This window comes from Lipophrys pholis (assembly GCF_963383615.2).
Source record: "Lipophrys pholis genome assembly, contig: SCAFFOLD_34, whole genome shotgun sequence".
NCBI classification, from domain to species: Eukaryota; Metazoa; Chordata; class Actinopteri; order Blenniiformes; family Blenniidae; genus Lipophrys; species Lipophrys pholis.
This window is the reverse complement of record NW_028292022.1, coordinates 95001-108905: the sequence shown is the minus strand read 5'-3', so window position 1 is coordinate 108905 and position 13905 is coordinate 95001. Positions and strand designations below refer to the sequence as shown.

The window sequence follows — 13905 nt, the reverse complement described above, 5'->3', positions numbered from 1 at the left end:
TCATTTTTTATTATTTCTAAAAATGAAACAGAGAGAAACAATAAAGCTGAAAGGTGTGTGTGTGTGTGTGTGTGTGTGTGTGTGTGTGTGTGTGTGTGTGTGTGTGTGTGTGTGTGTGTGTGTGTGTGTGTGTGTGTGTGTGTGTGTGTGTGTGTGTGTGTGTGTAAAAAGTTATTTGTGGACAAACGAGAGGAAACGAGTCCAAAAGTGACTTTTTATTCTCGGTTCAATGTTTTGAACCAACATGAGTTTTTCTCCACAGAAACAGAATCGACCTGCGGATCGTTAAGGCAGAACCACCAGAGGAGGAGGAGGAGGAGGAGGAGGAAGAGGAGGAGGAGGAAGAGGAAGAGGAAGAGGAAGAGGGAATGTCTTCATGGTTTACAGCCTGAACGCCACCGAGGTTTAAGGAATGTCACAAAGGTTTTTTTACTGTGGCTGATCTGAACCCACCTATCACAGAGCGGGGGAGGGAGGGGGGGGAGGGGGGGGAGGGGGGGGGGGTGGCTTTGTCTTCACAGTAGCAGCCTTCATGTTTACACAAAGAGCTTAATGCTAATGCTACATTAAACAGCACAAAGGTACTTCAAAAGTGCATTTCATTGACTTTTTGTCTTGGACGAAGCCCTGGAGGACGACTGGACAATGACTGGACGAAGCCCTAGAGGACAACTGGACGAAGCCCTGGACGACGACTGGACGACGACTGGACAATGACTGGACGAAGCCCTGGAGGACGACTGGACGAAGCCCTGGACGACGACTGGACGAAGCCCTAGATGACGACTGGACGAAGCCCTAGACGACGACTGGACAATGACTGGACGAAGCCCTGGAGGACAACTGGACGAAGCCCTGGACGACGACTGGACAATGACTGGACGAAGCCCTGGAGGACGACTGGACAATGACTGGACGAAGCCCTAGAGGACAACTGGACGAAGCCCTGGACGACGACTGGACGACGACTGGACAATGACTGGACGAAGCCCTGGAGGACGACTGGACGAAGCCCTGGACGACGACTGGACGAAGCCCTAGATGACGACTGGACGAAGCCCTAGACGACGACTGGACAATGACTGGACGAAGCCCTGGAGGACAACTGGACGAAGCCCTGGACGACGACTGGACAATGACTGGACGAAGCCCTGGAGGACGACTGGACAATGACTGGACGAAGCCCTGGAGGACGACTGGACGAAGCCCTGGACGACGACTGGACAATGACTGGACGAAGCCCTAGACGACGACTGGACGAAGCCCTGGACGACGACTGGACGAAGCCCTAGACGACAACTGGACAATGACTGGACGAAGCCCCGGAGGACGACTGGACGAAGCCCTGGACGACGACTGGACGATGACTGGACGAAGCCCTGGACGACGACTGGACAATGACTGGACGAAGCCCTGGAGGACGACTGGACGAAGCCCTAGACGATGACTGGACAATGACTGGACGAAGCCCTGGACGATGACTGGACAATGACTGGACGAAGCCCTAGACGATGACTGGACAATGACTGGACGAAGCCCTGGACGACGACTGGACGAAGCCCTGGACGATGACTGGACAATGACTGGACGAAGCCCTAGAGGACAAATGGACGAAGCCCTGGACAATGACTGGACGAAGCCCTAGAGGACAACTGGACGAAGCCCTGGACGACGACTGGACAATGACTGGACGAAGCCCTGGAGGACGACTGGACGAAGCCCTGGACGACGACTGGACAATGACTGGACGAAGCCCTGGACGATGTTCTGGCTGAGGTTCTGGCTGGTTTTGGTCCTCGGGCCTCATGTTGGACCCCCCCAGGTTAACGTTCATGAACAGAAGAGAGAACCAGAACGGAGACGGTTCCACTTGGTCTCTGGATTCTGACGTGGTTTTTTTTCAGATGAAAAAGTGCCGAGTCATGTTGGTGAGAATGAGCCGAGCAAATTATAACCCAACCAATCAAAAGAAGAGACAGAGAAGTCTGTCTCATGAGCCACTGAGGCTGAGCAGCTGCTGGACTGGACTCTCAGCAGGGGGACAATCAACTTACTCAGGGGTCAAACAGGCGCTGGATCTGGATGAGCGGTGGACAACCGATGGACGAGTGATTGACAAGCAAGGGATCTGGACGAGCGAGGGACGAACGGTGGACGAGCGAGGGATCTGGACGAGCGAGGGACGAGCGGTGGACGAGCGAGGGATCTGGACGAGCGAGGGACGAGCGAGGGATCTGGACGAGCGGTGGACGAGCGGCGGATCAGCGGTGGACTTGGACGGTTCTGACAGTGGGGTTCTCTCCAGGGCTGCTTCTGGTTCTCAGTGTGCGTCTTCAAGCTAAAGTGCTTCAACGTCTCCTGATTTCTTTACGAAGACGCCGGGTAACAGCCACAACATTAGCTCCGCCTCTAAACGCAGATCTGAGACGCCTGAGAAGGTTTTACTGAACCTGCTGGACGAAGACGTCGGATCAACGCGTCCAGAGGAGAAGCTGACGTTGTGGGGGTCTGACGGACGTCACATTGAGGAAACGGAAAACTTCTGGTAGTGAAATCAAACTTTGTCCACAACGAACGCAGAACGGTGTGAATGTTCTGGACGGAGTTCTGCCGTCAGGACGCAGCGGGCGGAGGTCTGGGGTTAGTTCTCGGACATCTTGCGGATCATGTAGTTGAGGATTCCTCCGTGGTGGAAGTACACCAGCTCCACGTCCGTGTCGAACCTCATCCGCACCTCGAACGTCTTTCCAGTGTCGAGCTGCGGGAGCAGGACGCACGTAAGCGTGGAGTTGGCAGCGGGATGCGGCGGGATGCGGCGGGATGCGGCGGGACGCGGCGGCGGTCGGGGGTTTGTACCAACCTGCACGGTGACGTTCATTCTGGGCGCCAGCTGCTCGGGGATGACCACGGTGTAGCGCTCCCGGCCGGTCAGCCCCAGGCCGTCGGCAGAGTCTCCGGGGAGGAACTCCAGGGGGATGACGCCCATCCCCACCAGGTTACTGCGGTGGATCCGCTCGTAGCTCTCCGCCAGGACGGCCTTGATGCCCTGCAAGACATCAGGACCAACGTCAGGACGACTCCACCTGGACGACTCCACCGGGACGTCTCCACCTGGACGACTCCACCAAGGAGACTCCACCAGGGCGTCTCCACCTGGACGACTCCACCGGGGCGACTCCACCGGGGAGACTCCACCTGGACGACCCCACCAGGGAGACTCCACCGGGACGACTCCACCTGGACGACTTCACCTGGACGACTCCACCAGGGCGACTCCACCTGGACGACTCCACCTGGACGACTCCACCAGGGCGACTCCACCAGGGCGACTCCACCTGGGAGACTCCACCAGGGAGACTCCACCAGGGCGATTCCACCTGAACGAGTCCACCAGGGAGACTCCACCAGGGAGACTCCACCTGGGAGACTCCACCGGGACGACTCCACCGGGGCGACTCCACCTGGACGACTCCACCTGGACGACTCCACCAGGGCGACTCCACCAGGGCGATTCCACCTGAACGACTCCACCAGGGAGACTCCACCAGGGAGACTCCACCAGGATGACTCCACCAGGATGACTCCACCTGGATGACTCCACCGGGGAGACTCCACCGGGGAGACTCCACCGGGGAGACTCCACCGGGGAGACTCCACCAGGGCGACTCCACCTGGACGACTCCACCTGGACGACTCCACCTGGACGACTCCACCTGGACGACTCCACCAGGGCGACTCCACCAGGGCGATTCCACCTGAACGACTCCACCAGGGAGACTCCACCAGGGAGACTCCACCAGGATGACTCCACCTGGATGACTCCACCAGGGAGACTCCACCGGGGAGACTCCACCGGGGAGACTCCACCGGGGAGACTCCACCGGGGAGACTCCACCAGGGCGACTCCACCTGGACGACTCCACCTGGACGACTCCACCAGGGCGATTCCACCTGGACGACTCCACCAGGGAGACTCCACCAGGGAGACTCCACCAGGGAGACTCCACCTGGATGACTCCACCAGGGAGACTCCACCAGGGAGACTCCACCAGGGAGACTCCACCTGAACGTCTCCACCTGAACGTCTCCACCTGGACGACTCCACCTGAACGACTCCACCTGGACGACTCCACCTGGGAGACTCCACCTGGGAGACTCCACTGATCAACAGGTTTCCTCTGAACGCGTCTGTGGAACCTCCATCTTCAAGTCGTGCAACGCGTGAGGAGGAATCTACCCAGTGAAGCAGCAGTACAGATGTACCGAGAACTAGTACCACCGAGTACTAGTACCACAGAGAACTAGTACCACCGAGAAGTAGTACCACAGAGAACTCGTACCACAGAGAACTAGTACCACAGAGAACTAGTACCACCGAGAACTCGTACCACCGAGAACTCGTACCACCAAGAACTAGTACCACAGAGAACTAGTACCACCGAGAACTCGTACCACAGAGAACTCGTACCACAGAGAACTAGTACCACAGAGAACTAGTACCACAGAGAACTAGTACCACCGAGAACTCGTACCACAGAGAACTCGTACCACAGAGAACTAGTACCACAGAGAACTAGTACCACCGAGAACTCGTACCACAGAGAACTAGTACCACCGAGAACTCGTACCACCGAGAACTCGTACTTATTAAATACCATGAAGCCTAATTTGCACTCCAGATGTAACGATATGTTATACATTGCTGAAAACTACCTCCAACAGCCTGTCATTGCTACGTCACCTCCATCAGGCTCTGTTGACGCTACGTCACCTCCACCTGCCTCCCAGTCTGCAGGGGCGTAGCAGAGCGTAGCGTCTCTCTCCGCTCTGCTACTGTAGACTGAGGGACTGGTGATGAGAGGATCAGTCACTTTACCATGTGTAGCATGTAGCATGTAGCATCGCTGGTGTGAGCCTGAAACTCTTTAGTATGTAGCACAACTCAGAGTTATGTGCTGAGTAGTTAAACTGATGAGCAACATCGAGCTCACTCTGCTGGTGATGAAGTTGCTGGTGATGAAGTTGCTGGTGATAAAGTTGCTGGTGATAAAGTTGCTGGTGTTGTTCAACCATCGTTCTCCTCCCGTTTCTGAAGCAGTAGCGTGCCTTGACTAAAGATCTGCCCTGGTATTGGCTCATGGTCACATCATTTGGGTTAGCAATACTTGCTTCCTAATGACCCGCCCTCCTCTGCCTCTGATTGGCTCGTCAGCCTCATGCTGCAGGTAAACAGACATAAACCAATCAGATCAGTGAATGCAGCCAGTGCTAGCCAATCAGAGGCAGAGGAGGGCGGGTCATGGCTTGTTCATCTTTTGGGGAAATAATAGGCCATCTGACTGAAAGATAGAGCTGAGTGGTGCATCATGGGAGATTTGGAGATCTGAACCACACCACTGGTCAGAGGAATGTAGAGGTCTGAAAACATTGCAATCCAGATTAATAATCACTAACATCAGATTATAGAGCCTCTTCCTCCCCTAACATCCAGATTATAGAGCATCTTCCTCCCCTAAAATCCAGATTATAGAGCATCTTCCTTCGCCAACATCAGATTATAGAGCATATTCCCCCAACACCAGATCGTAGAGCAACTTCCTCCCCAACATAAGATTATAGAGCATCTTCCTCCCAACAAATTATAGAGCATCTTCTTCCCCAACATCAGATTATAGAGCACCTCCCTCAACATCAAATTATAGAGCGTCTTCCTCCCCTAACATCAGATCATAGAGCATCTTCCTCAGCCAACATTAGATTATAGAGCATCTTCCTCACCCAACATCGGATTATAGAGCACCTCCCTCCCCTAACATCCAGATTATAGAGCATCTGCCTCCCCTAACATCAGACTACAGAGCATCTTCCTCCCCCAACATCCAGATTATAGAGCATCTTCCTCCCCAACATCCAGATTATAGAGCATCTTCCTCTCCTAACATCAGATTATAGAGCATCTTCCTCCCCTAACATCAGATTACAGAGTGTCATTCAGATTAGGGCTCACCAGGAGGAAGGGGCCCTTGGCGGCCCAGTCCCTGGAGCTCCCAGAGCCGTACTCCTTCCCGGCGAGGACGATCAGTGGGACGCCGGCCTGCTGGTAGCGCTGAGCGGCATCGAACACGTCCATCTGCAGGAGGAGGAACAGGAAGTCGGATTTAATCCCAGCAGATTAACAGCAGAAGGGTTTAGTTAGCGGGGACTGACCGTTTCTCCGGAGGGCAGGTGGACGGTCTGAGGCGCCTGCTTGTTCAGGAACTTGTTGAGCAGTCGGATGTTGGCAAACGTCCCCCTCGCCATGATGGCGTCGTTTCCTCGCCGGGAGCCGTAGGAGTTGTAGTCGCGGGGGGTCAGGCTGCCACATGAGAAACAGGAAGATGAGAAACCGGGCGGCGGCGGCGGCGCCTTGGCGGCTCTGGACGAAGCCTCACCCTCGCTCCGTCAGGTAGCGAGCTGCCGCGCTGTTCCTGGCGATGTTCCCCGCAGGAGAAATGTGATCCGTGGTCACAGAGTCGCCGAAGTTGAGCAGCACGTAGGCGTCGCTGATGGAGCGAGGAGGGTGGAGCTTCATGGTCTACATCAGGCAGACCAGGGGAAAGCGTTTCACTGCTTCATACAGGTGTCGACTGGGGTCAGACGCCATTTTGATTCTTTCATTCAAAACATTTAAAGGCTCCTATTACACTAAATCCACTTCCTGAAGGTTCCCCAGCAGGACTAACCGTCCCCATACCTGGACTGACGTCCCAGAAGTGGAGACAGTCTGTCCTCTCTGTCCCTGGCTTGTCTCAGGTTTTAAAAAGTGTGTTGCTCCAACCAGCCAATCAGAAATCAAACCCTATATAGTGTCATCAGGGGTTCAGCCAATCGAGCCTTTGACTCCTCCCACAATTAGGAAAGTCTTAATGAAGACTTTAGTTTTCCTGGTTCTGGGGTGTGAAGTCACCACAGTCGTGAACCACAGTCGTGAACCACAGTCGTGAACCACAGTCGTGAACCACAGTCGTGAACCACAGTCGTGAACCACAGTCGTGACGCTTACCAAACCGTCGAAGAACGGCGGCGACTTGATGTAGGTGGACTGGGGGTCCCAGGTGTAGAGCTTGTCAGCGGGGGCCACCAGAGAGTTCCAGCGCTCGTTGACGCTCTGCAGAGAAACAAAACCCGCTCAGCCCTCCGGACTCTGGAGTCCACCTGCAGGGGGAGCCCGTCTCCTACCTCGATCTTCTGGTAGACCTCCTTAAACATGGAGGGGATGACGAAGGCTCTCTCCACGGCCTGGATCTCCTCCCGCGTGGGCCAGATGTCCCTCAGGAAGACCTCCCGGCCCTCCGAGTTCACGGCTACAAGCACAAACAGCCGCGTTAGGAGAGGACATGGAGAAGAACCTGGTCAGGACACGTTACTGAGACAATACCAACAAAACCACAAGGAGACAGGAAGTAGTGTCTCAGGCCCCGCCCACAAGACGCCGCCGTTTCATGGAACCATCATTTCATCCACGCGGCGCCGCGTCTCAGAAGGAGAAACCGTCTGTTTTTTTGAAAACAAGTTCCAGAGTGGAGCTTTTAAAAAACACCGCCTCAGCTTGGAGGTGTGGACGGAGAAGACACACTGACAACCATGATGTCATGGCCCCGCCTCTCGACCTATAACCCCGCCTCCCTCTCCGTGATGTCATGGCCCCGCCTCTCGACCTATAACCCCGCCTCCCTCTCCGTGATGTCATGGCCCCGCCTCTCGACCTATAACCCCGCCTCCCTCCCTGTGATGTCATGGCCCCGCCTCTCGACCTATAACCCCGCCTCCCTCTCCGTGATGTCATGGCCCCGCCTCTCGACCTATAACCCCGCCTCCCTCTCCGTGATGTCACGGCCCCGCCTCAAGACCTATAACCCCGCCTCCCTCTCCGTGATGTCATGGCCCCGCCTCTCGACCTATAACCCCACCTCCCTCTCCGTGATGTCATGGCCCCGCCTCTCGACCTATAACCCCGCCTCCCTCCCCGTGATGTCATGGCCCCGCCTCTCGACCTATAACCCACAACCCTCCCAGTTATGTCATGGCCCCGCCTCTTGACCTATAACCCCGCCTCCCTCTCCGTGATGTCATGGCCCCGCCTCTCGATCTATAACCCCGCCTCCCTCTCCGTGATGTCATGGCCCCGCCTCTCGACCTATAACCCCGCCTCCCTCTCCATGATGTCATGGCCCCGCCTCTCGACCTATAACCCCGCCTCCCTCCCCGTGATGTCATGGCCCCGCCTCTCGACCTATAACCCCGACCCTCTCCGTGATGTCATGGCCCCGCCTCTCGACCTATAACCCCGACCCTCTCCGTGATGTCATGGCCCCGCCTCTCGATCTATAACCCCGCCTCCCTCTCCGAGGCCCTGCTCCAGGTGAAGCTGCAGAAGCTCGTGGCTTTAATGAGGTCACATGGTGGATTTGTTGATTTCAATGTCTTCTTCTCTGTTTCTGGTGAATTTCTGTGGCAGCGTTACAGCACCACCTATAGGCCTGGGATATGTACTACACCATTTTGGGGAGTTTTCATGGTGTCACCTGGACTTTTTAAGAACGGGGGGGAACACGGGAGGGGGGGGGGGGGTGTTAAGGTGAAGTTGTTTGCTTGATGAGGGAGGACACAGGATGGTTCTGGTTCTGGCTCACCGATTGGCTCCTCCTGGAAGTCGATCCTCACCGTGCCGGCGATGGCGTAGGCGATGACGAGCAGCGGCGAGGCCAGGTAATTGGCTCTGGTGTTGGGATGAACTCGTCCTTCGAAGTTTCTGTTCCCCGACAGGATGCCAGAGGCAACCAGATCCCCCTGAGTGGCAGAAAGCCAGGTTAGTACCCCCGAGGGGCAGAAAGCCAGGTTAGTACCCCCGAGGGGCAGAAAGCCAGGTTAGTACCCCCGAGGGGCAGAAAGCCAGGTTAATACCCCCGAGGAGCAGAAAGCCAGGTTAATACCCCCGAGGAGCAGAAAGCCCCCTGAGGGGCAGAAAGCCAGGTTAATACCCCCGACGGGCAGAAAGTTAGGTTAATACCCCCGAGGGGCAGAAAGCCAGGTTAACACCCCCGAGGGGCAGAAAGCCAGGTTAATACCCCCGACGGGCAGAAGGCCCCCGAGGGGCAGAAAGCCAGGTTAATACCACCGAGGGGCAGAAAGCCAGGTTAATACCCCCGAGGAGCAGAAAGCCAGGTTAAAACCCCTGAGGAGCAGAAAGCCAGGTTAATACCCCCGAGGGGCAGAAAGCCAGGTTAATACCCCCGAGGAGCAGAAAGCCAGGTTAATACCCCCGAGGGGCAGAAAGCCAGGTTAATACCCCAGAGGGGCAGAAAGCCAGGTTAATACCCCCGAGGAGCAGAAAGCCAGGTTAATACCCCCGAGGGGCAGAAAGCCAGGTTAATACCCCAGAGGGGCAGAAAGCCAGGTTAATACCCCCGAGGGGCAGAAAGCCAGGTTAATACCCCCGAGGGGCAGAAAGCCAGGTTAGTACCCCCGAGGGGCAGAAAGCCAGGTTAGTACCCCCGAGGGGCAGAAAGCCAGGTTAATACCCCCGAGGAGCAGAAAGCCCCCTGAGGGGCAGAAAGCCAGGTTAATACCCCCGACGGGCAGAAAGTTAGGTTAATACCCCCGAGGGGCAGAAAGCCAGGTTAACACCCCCGAGGGGCAGAAAGCCAGGTTAATACCCCCGACGGGCAGAAGGCCCCCGAGGGGCAGAAAGCCAGGTTAATACCACCGAGGGGCAGAAAGCCAGGTTAATACCCCCGAGGAGCAGAAAGCCAGGTTAAAACCCCTGAGGAGCAGAAAGCCAGGTTAATACCCCCGAGGGGCAGAAAGCCAGGTTAATACCCCCGACGGGCAGAAGGCCCCCGAGGGGCAGAAAGCCAGGTTAATACCCCCGAGGAGCAGAAAGCCAGGTTAATACCCCCGAGGGGCAGAAAGCCAGGTTAATACCCCAGAGGGGCAGAAAGCCAGGTTAATACCCCCGAGGAGCAGAAAGCCAGGTTAATACCCCCGAGGAGTGGAGACGGGGCAGGAACACACCTGATTTTCACCATTTATTTAAACAACTTAGAACTTAGAACGTTCACCACCAAAATAAAGAATGTGAACCACAACGATAAAGACTGGAATCATTTTAACAACAAAACCAAACGTTTGACTTCAGAACTTCAGAGAATCAGAACAGAGATTTTGTTTTTAGTAGTTTTATAATCTGAATCCTGAGTCGAGTTCTGGTGGTTTTTTAACTCAAAATCTGATTTTACTGGACGTCAATGACCAAAATTAGCATTTTGCTAAAGTTAAAAAAGAAAAGAAAAACAGTTTATTACATCCAGAGGGTTTGAATTTTACTTGTTCAAAGTTCAATTCTCAGTAAATGTCAAATAAAAAGTGAAATATGTCAGTCCAACCTGAACTGGACCGGTTCTATTTAATCTAATATACTAGCTCTAGTTAATCTAATATACTAGCTCTATTTAATCTAATATACTAGCTCTATTTAATCTAATATACTAGTTCTAGTTAATCTAATATACTAGTTCTATTTAATCTAATATACTAGTTCTATTTAATCTAATATACTAGCTCTAGTTAATCTAATATACTAGTTCTATTTAATCTAATATACTAGCTCTAGTTAATCTAATATACTAGCTCTATTTAATCTAATATACTAGCTCTAGTTAATCTAATATACTAGTTCTATTTAATCTAATATACTAGCTCTAGTTAATCTAATATACTAGCTCTAGTTAATCTAATATACTAGTTCAAGTTACTCTAATATACTAGCTCTAGTTACTCTAATATACTAGCTCTATTTAATCTAATATACTAGCTCTAGTTAATCTAATATACTAGTTCTAGTTAATCTAATATACTAGTTCTAGTTAATCTAATATACTAGCTCTAGTTAATCTAATATACTAGTTCTATTTAATCTAATATACTAGCTCTAGTTAATTCCAAGCAGCTGATAGTTTTGAACGACGCCTCTTCTTCCTGCTGATCTGCATGAAGCAGATTTCGGTTTATTAACTGAATATTACTCCAAATGTGGGATTTACCATCGTTTTAATTCAAATGTTTCCCAATATAAATATCCAAAGCGGCGTAAAGGTTTCTCTAAATACCAGCTCCTTCCCTGTGTTCAGGTATTACCACTGACCGCAGCCAGAAAGACCTTTTATTTACTGCGTCAGTATTTATCTGTTTCACTGAGGCCTTAAAGGGGAACCGACGTTTGCTGGCGGAGTCCCGCAGGGTGACGTACTTGGTCCCCTTTGCTTTTGTATTGTTTACTACATCACTTCTACTCTACTCTGAGTATTCTTTTAACTGTGATCGTCATTAACTGGTAGAGGACATAAAACTAACTAATATTAAACTAACTGGTCTGTATCTCCGCAGTATCGACGGTGGAAGTATTACTACAGGGACTATCTTCAGGGAGTATTACTACAGGGACTATTACTACAGGGAGTATCTTCAGGGAGTATTACTACAGGGAATATCTTCAGGAAGTATTACTACAGGGACTATCTTCAGGGAGTATTACTACAGGGACTATTACTACAGGGAGTATCTTCAGGGAGTATTACTACAGGGAATATCTTCAGGAAGTATTACTACAGGGAATATCTTCAGGAAGTATTACTGCAGGGACTATCTTCAGGGAGTATTACTACAGGGAATATCTTCAGGAAGTATTACTGCAGGGACTATCTTCAGGGAGTATTACTACAGGGAATATCTTCAGGAAGTATTACTGCAGGGACTATCTTCAGGGAGTATTACTACAGGGACTATCTTCAGGAAGTATCACTGCAGGGACTATCTTCAGGGAGTATTACTACAGAGAATATCTTCAGGGAGTATTACTGCAGGGACTATCTTCAGGGAGTATTACTACAGGGAATATCTTCAGGAAGTATTACTGCAGGGACTATCTTCAGGGAGTATTACTACAGGGACTATCTTCAGGGAGTATTACTACAGGGAATATCTTCAGGAAGTATTACTACAGGGACTATCTTCAGGGAGTATTACTACAGGGACTATCTTCAGGGAGTATTACTACAGGGAATATCTTCAGGAAGTATTACTGCAGGGACTATCTTCAGGGAGTATTACTACAGGGACTATCTTCAGGGAGTATTACTACAGAGAATATCTTCAGGGAGTATTACTGCAGGGACTATCTTCAGGGAGTATTACTACAGGGACTATCTTCAGGGAGTATTACTACAGGGACTATCTTCAGGGAGTATTACTACAGAGATCTGTAGGCCTCCTCTTTATCCTGACCGTTTCCCAGCGTCTGAAAGGGAAAGTGAAGTGACGGAGGCAGAGGAGGAAGGATGGAGACGTGGAGGGCGTGGTTACCTGTGTGAGGGCGTGGTTACCTGTGTGATGGCCTCCACCACCGGCTCCGGCAGCGGCCCGCTGTTTCCAATACACGTCATGCAACCATAGCCAACGACCTCGAAGCTGCGGGAGAGACAGAGCGCAGGCTGAAGGGTGGGGGTGCTGACGTGGGCCGAGCTGCTCCCAGAACCTCACTGGAACATTAAACAGGCTTCACAGGAACAACTCGGCTGCAGTACCACAAACCCTCCAGCAGGAGGCAGCAGTCAGCTTCTAATGTCAGGGAACTTTTCCTTCTGAAAACTGAAGGACGACAAAGAACCTCTGGAGGTGAATGAGTGAAGTGAGAATAAAACTGGTGATATAAAGTAAAAAAAAGTAAAGTGGCTGAGAAAATGAGGAAAAGATGAAAGAAAGAATGGATGATGGACGAGTATAGGACAGAGTATAGGACAGAGTATAGGACAGAGTATAGGACAAACTATAGGACAGAGTATAGGACAGAGTATAGGACAGACGGATGAATGAAATCAATGAAAGGATGAACTTAATGGATGGATGGACGACCAACAGATGGGTGGATAGACTGAACGGGAGATGAATGGATGGATGACAAATACGTTTGTAAAAAATAAAATAGATGAAAGAACGAATGACTAACAAATTGAAAGGATAAATGAATGGAGGGATGAGTAGATAGGTGGATGGATGAATGGATGGATGAGTGGATAGGTGGATGGATGAATGGAGGGATGAGTAGATAGGTGGATGGATGAATGGAGGGATGAGTAGATAGGTGGATGGATGAATGGATGATGAATAGATGAGTAGATAGGTGGATGGATGAATGGAGGGATGAGTAGATAGGCGGATGGATGAATGGATGATGAATAGATGAGAAGATAGGCGGATGGATGAATGGAGGGATGAGTAGATGAGTAGATAGGCGGATGGATGAATGGATGATGAGTAGATGAGTAGATAGGCGGATGGATGAATGGGCATATAGATGAAATAGAAATGACAGATGGGTGGCTGATGAACAGAGGGATGAAAGGAAGAATGCGTACATGGATGAAAGGGTGATGAAAGAGGTAAATGAATGGATGACTAGAAAGGTGAGTGTATGGAGGGATAGAAAGGAAAATATGAATGACAGATGAACAACAGATGAACAACAGATGGAATGAATGAGTGAAATAATCAGATGAAGCAATAAACCACAACCACATGAACCGAATCATTGATTTCAATCAGGGCGTCAAACAAAGTGGTTCAGTCTGGACTGAACCACTTTTCAAAAAGTAAGAATCACAAAGAAATCCTGACGGTTTCTATTGAGTCTCGATGATTTATTTAAATTTGGGTGTTTTAGTGAAAAGAAGAGAAAATAACAAACTTCCTGTTTCAGGTGGACAAGCGTCACTTTTGTTTCAGAAAAGTTTCACCTTTAAACTACAATGTTTTGAAAACGATGTTTGTTTCCACGGCAACGACAGAAACACTAAAAACAATGTAATGAGC

General features: G+C 51.4%; 1 protein-coding gene across 2 annotated transcripts in view; it reads right to left on the bottom strand.

The window, feature by feature from the left end:
- Positions 1-202: 202 nt before the first annotated feature.
- The window catches only part of aco1 (aconitase 1, soluble), a 27526-nt gene continuing 13823 nt past the window's right edge, over positions 203-13905 (bottom strand). For both annotated transcript variants that reach the window (XM_080493968.1, XM_080493969.1), the window contains exons 13-21: positions 12420-12504; positions 8673-8829; positions 7219-7343; positions 7043-7147; positions 6432-6574; positions 6208-6355; positions 6008-6130; positions 2861-3046; positions 203-2758 (exon numbers count right to left, since the gene is read on the bottom strand). In XM_080493968.1, the coding sequence (XP_080350094.1) occupies positions 2642-2758; positions 2861-3046; positions 6008-6130; positions 6208-6355; positions 6432-6574; positions 7043-7147; positions 7219-7343; positions 8673-8829; positions 12420-12504 (1189 nt within the window). In that variant the 3' untranslated portion in view covers positions 203-2641. The remainder of the gene's footprint in view (positions 2759-2860; positions 3047-6007; positions 6131-6207; positions 6356-6431; positions 6575-7042; positions 7148-7218; positions 7344-8672; positions 8830-12419; positions 12505-13905) is intronic.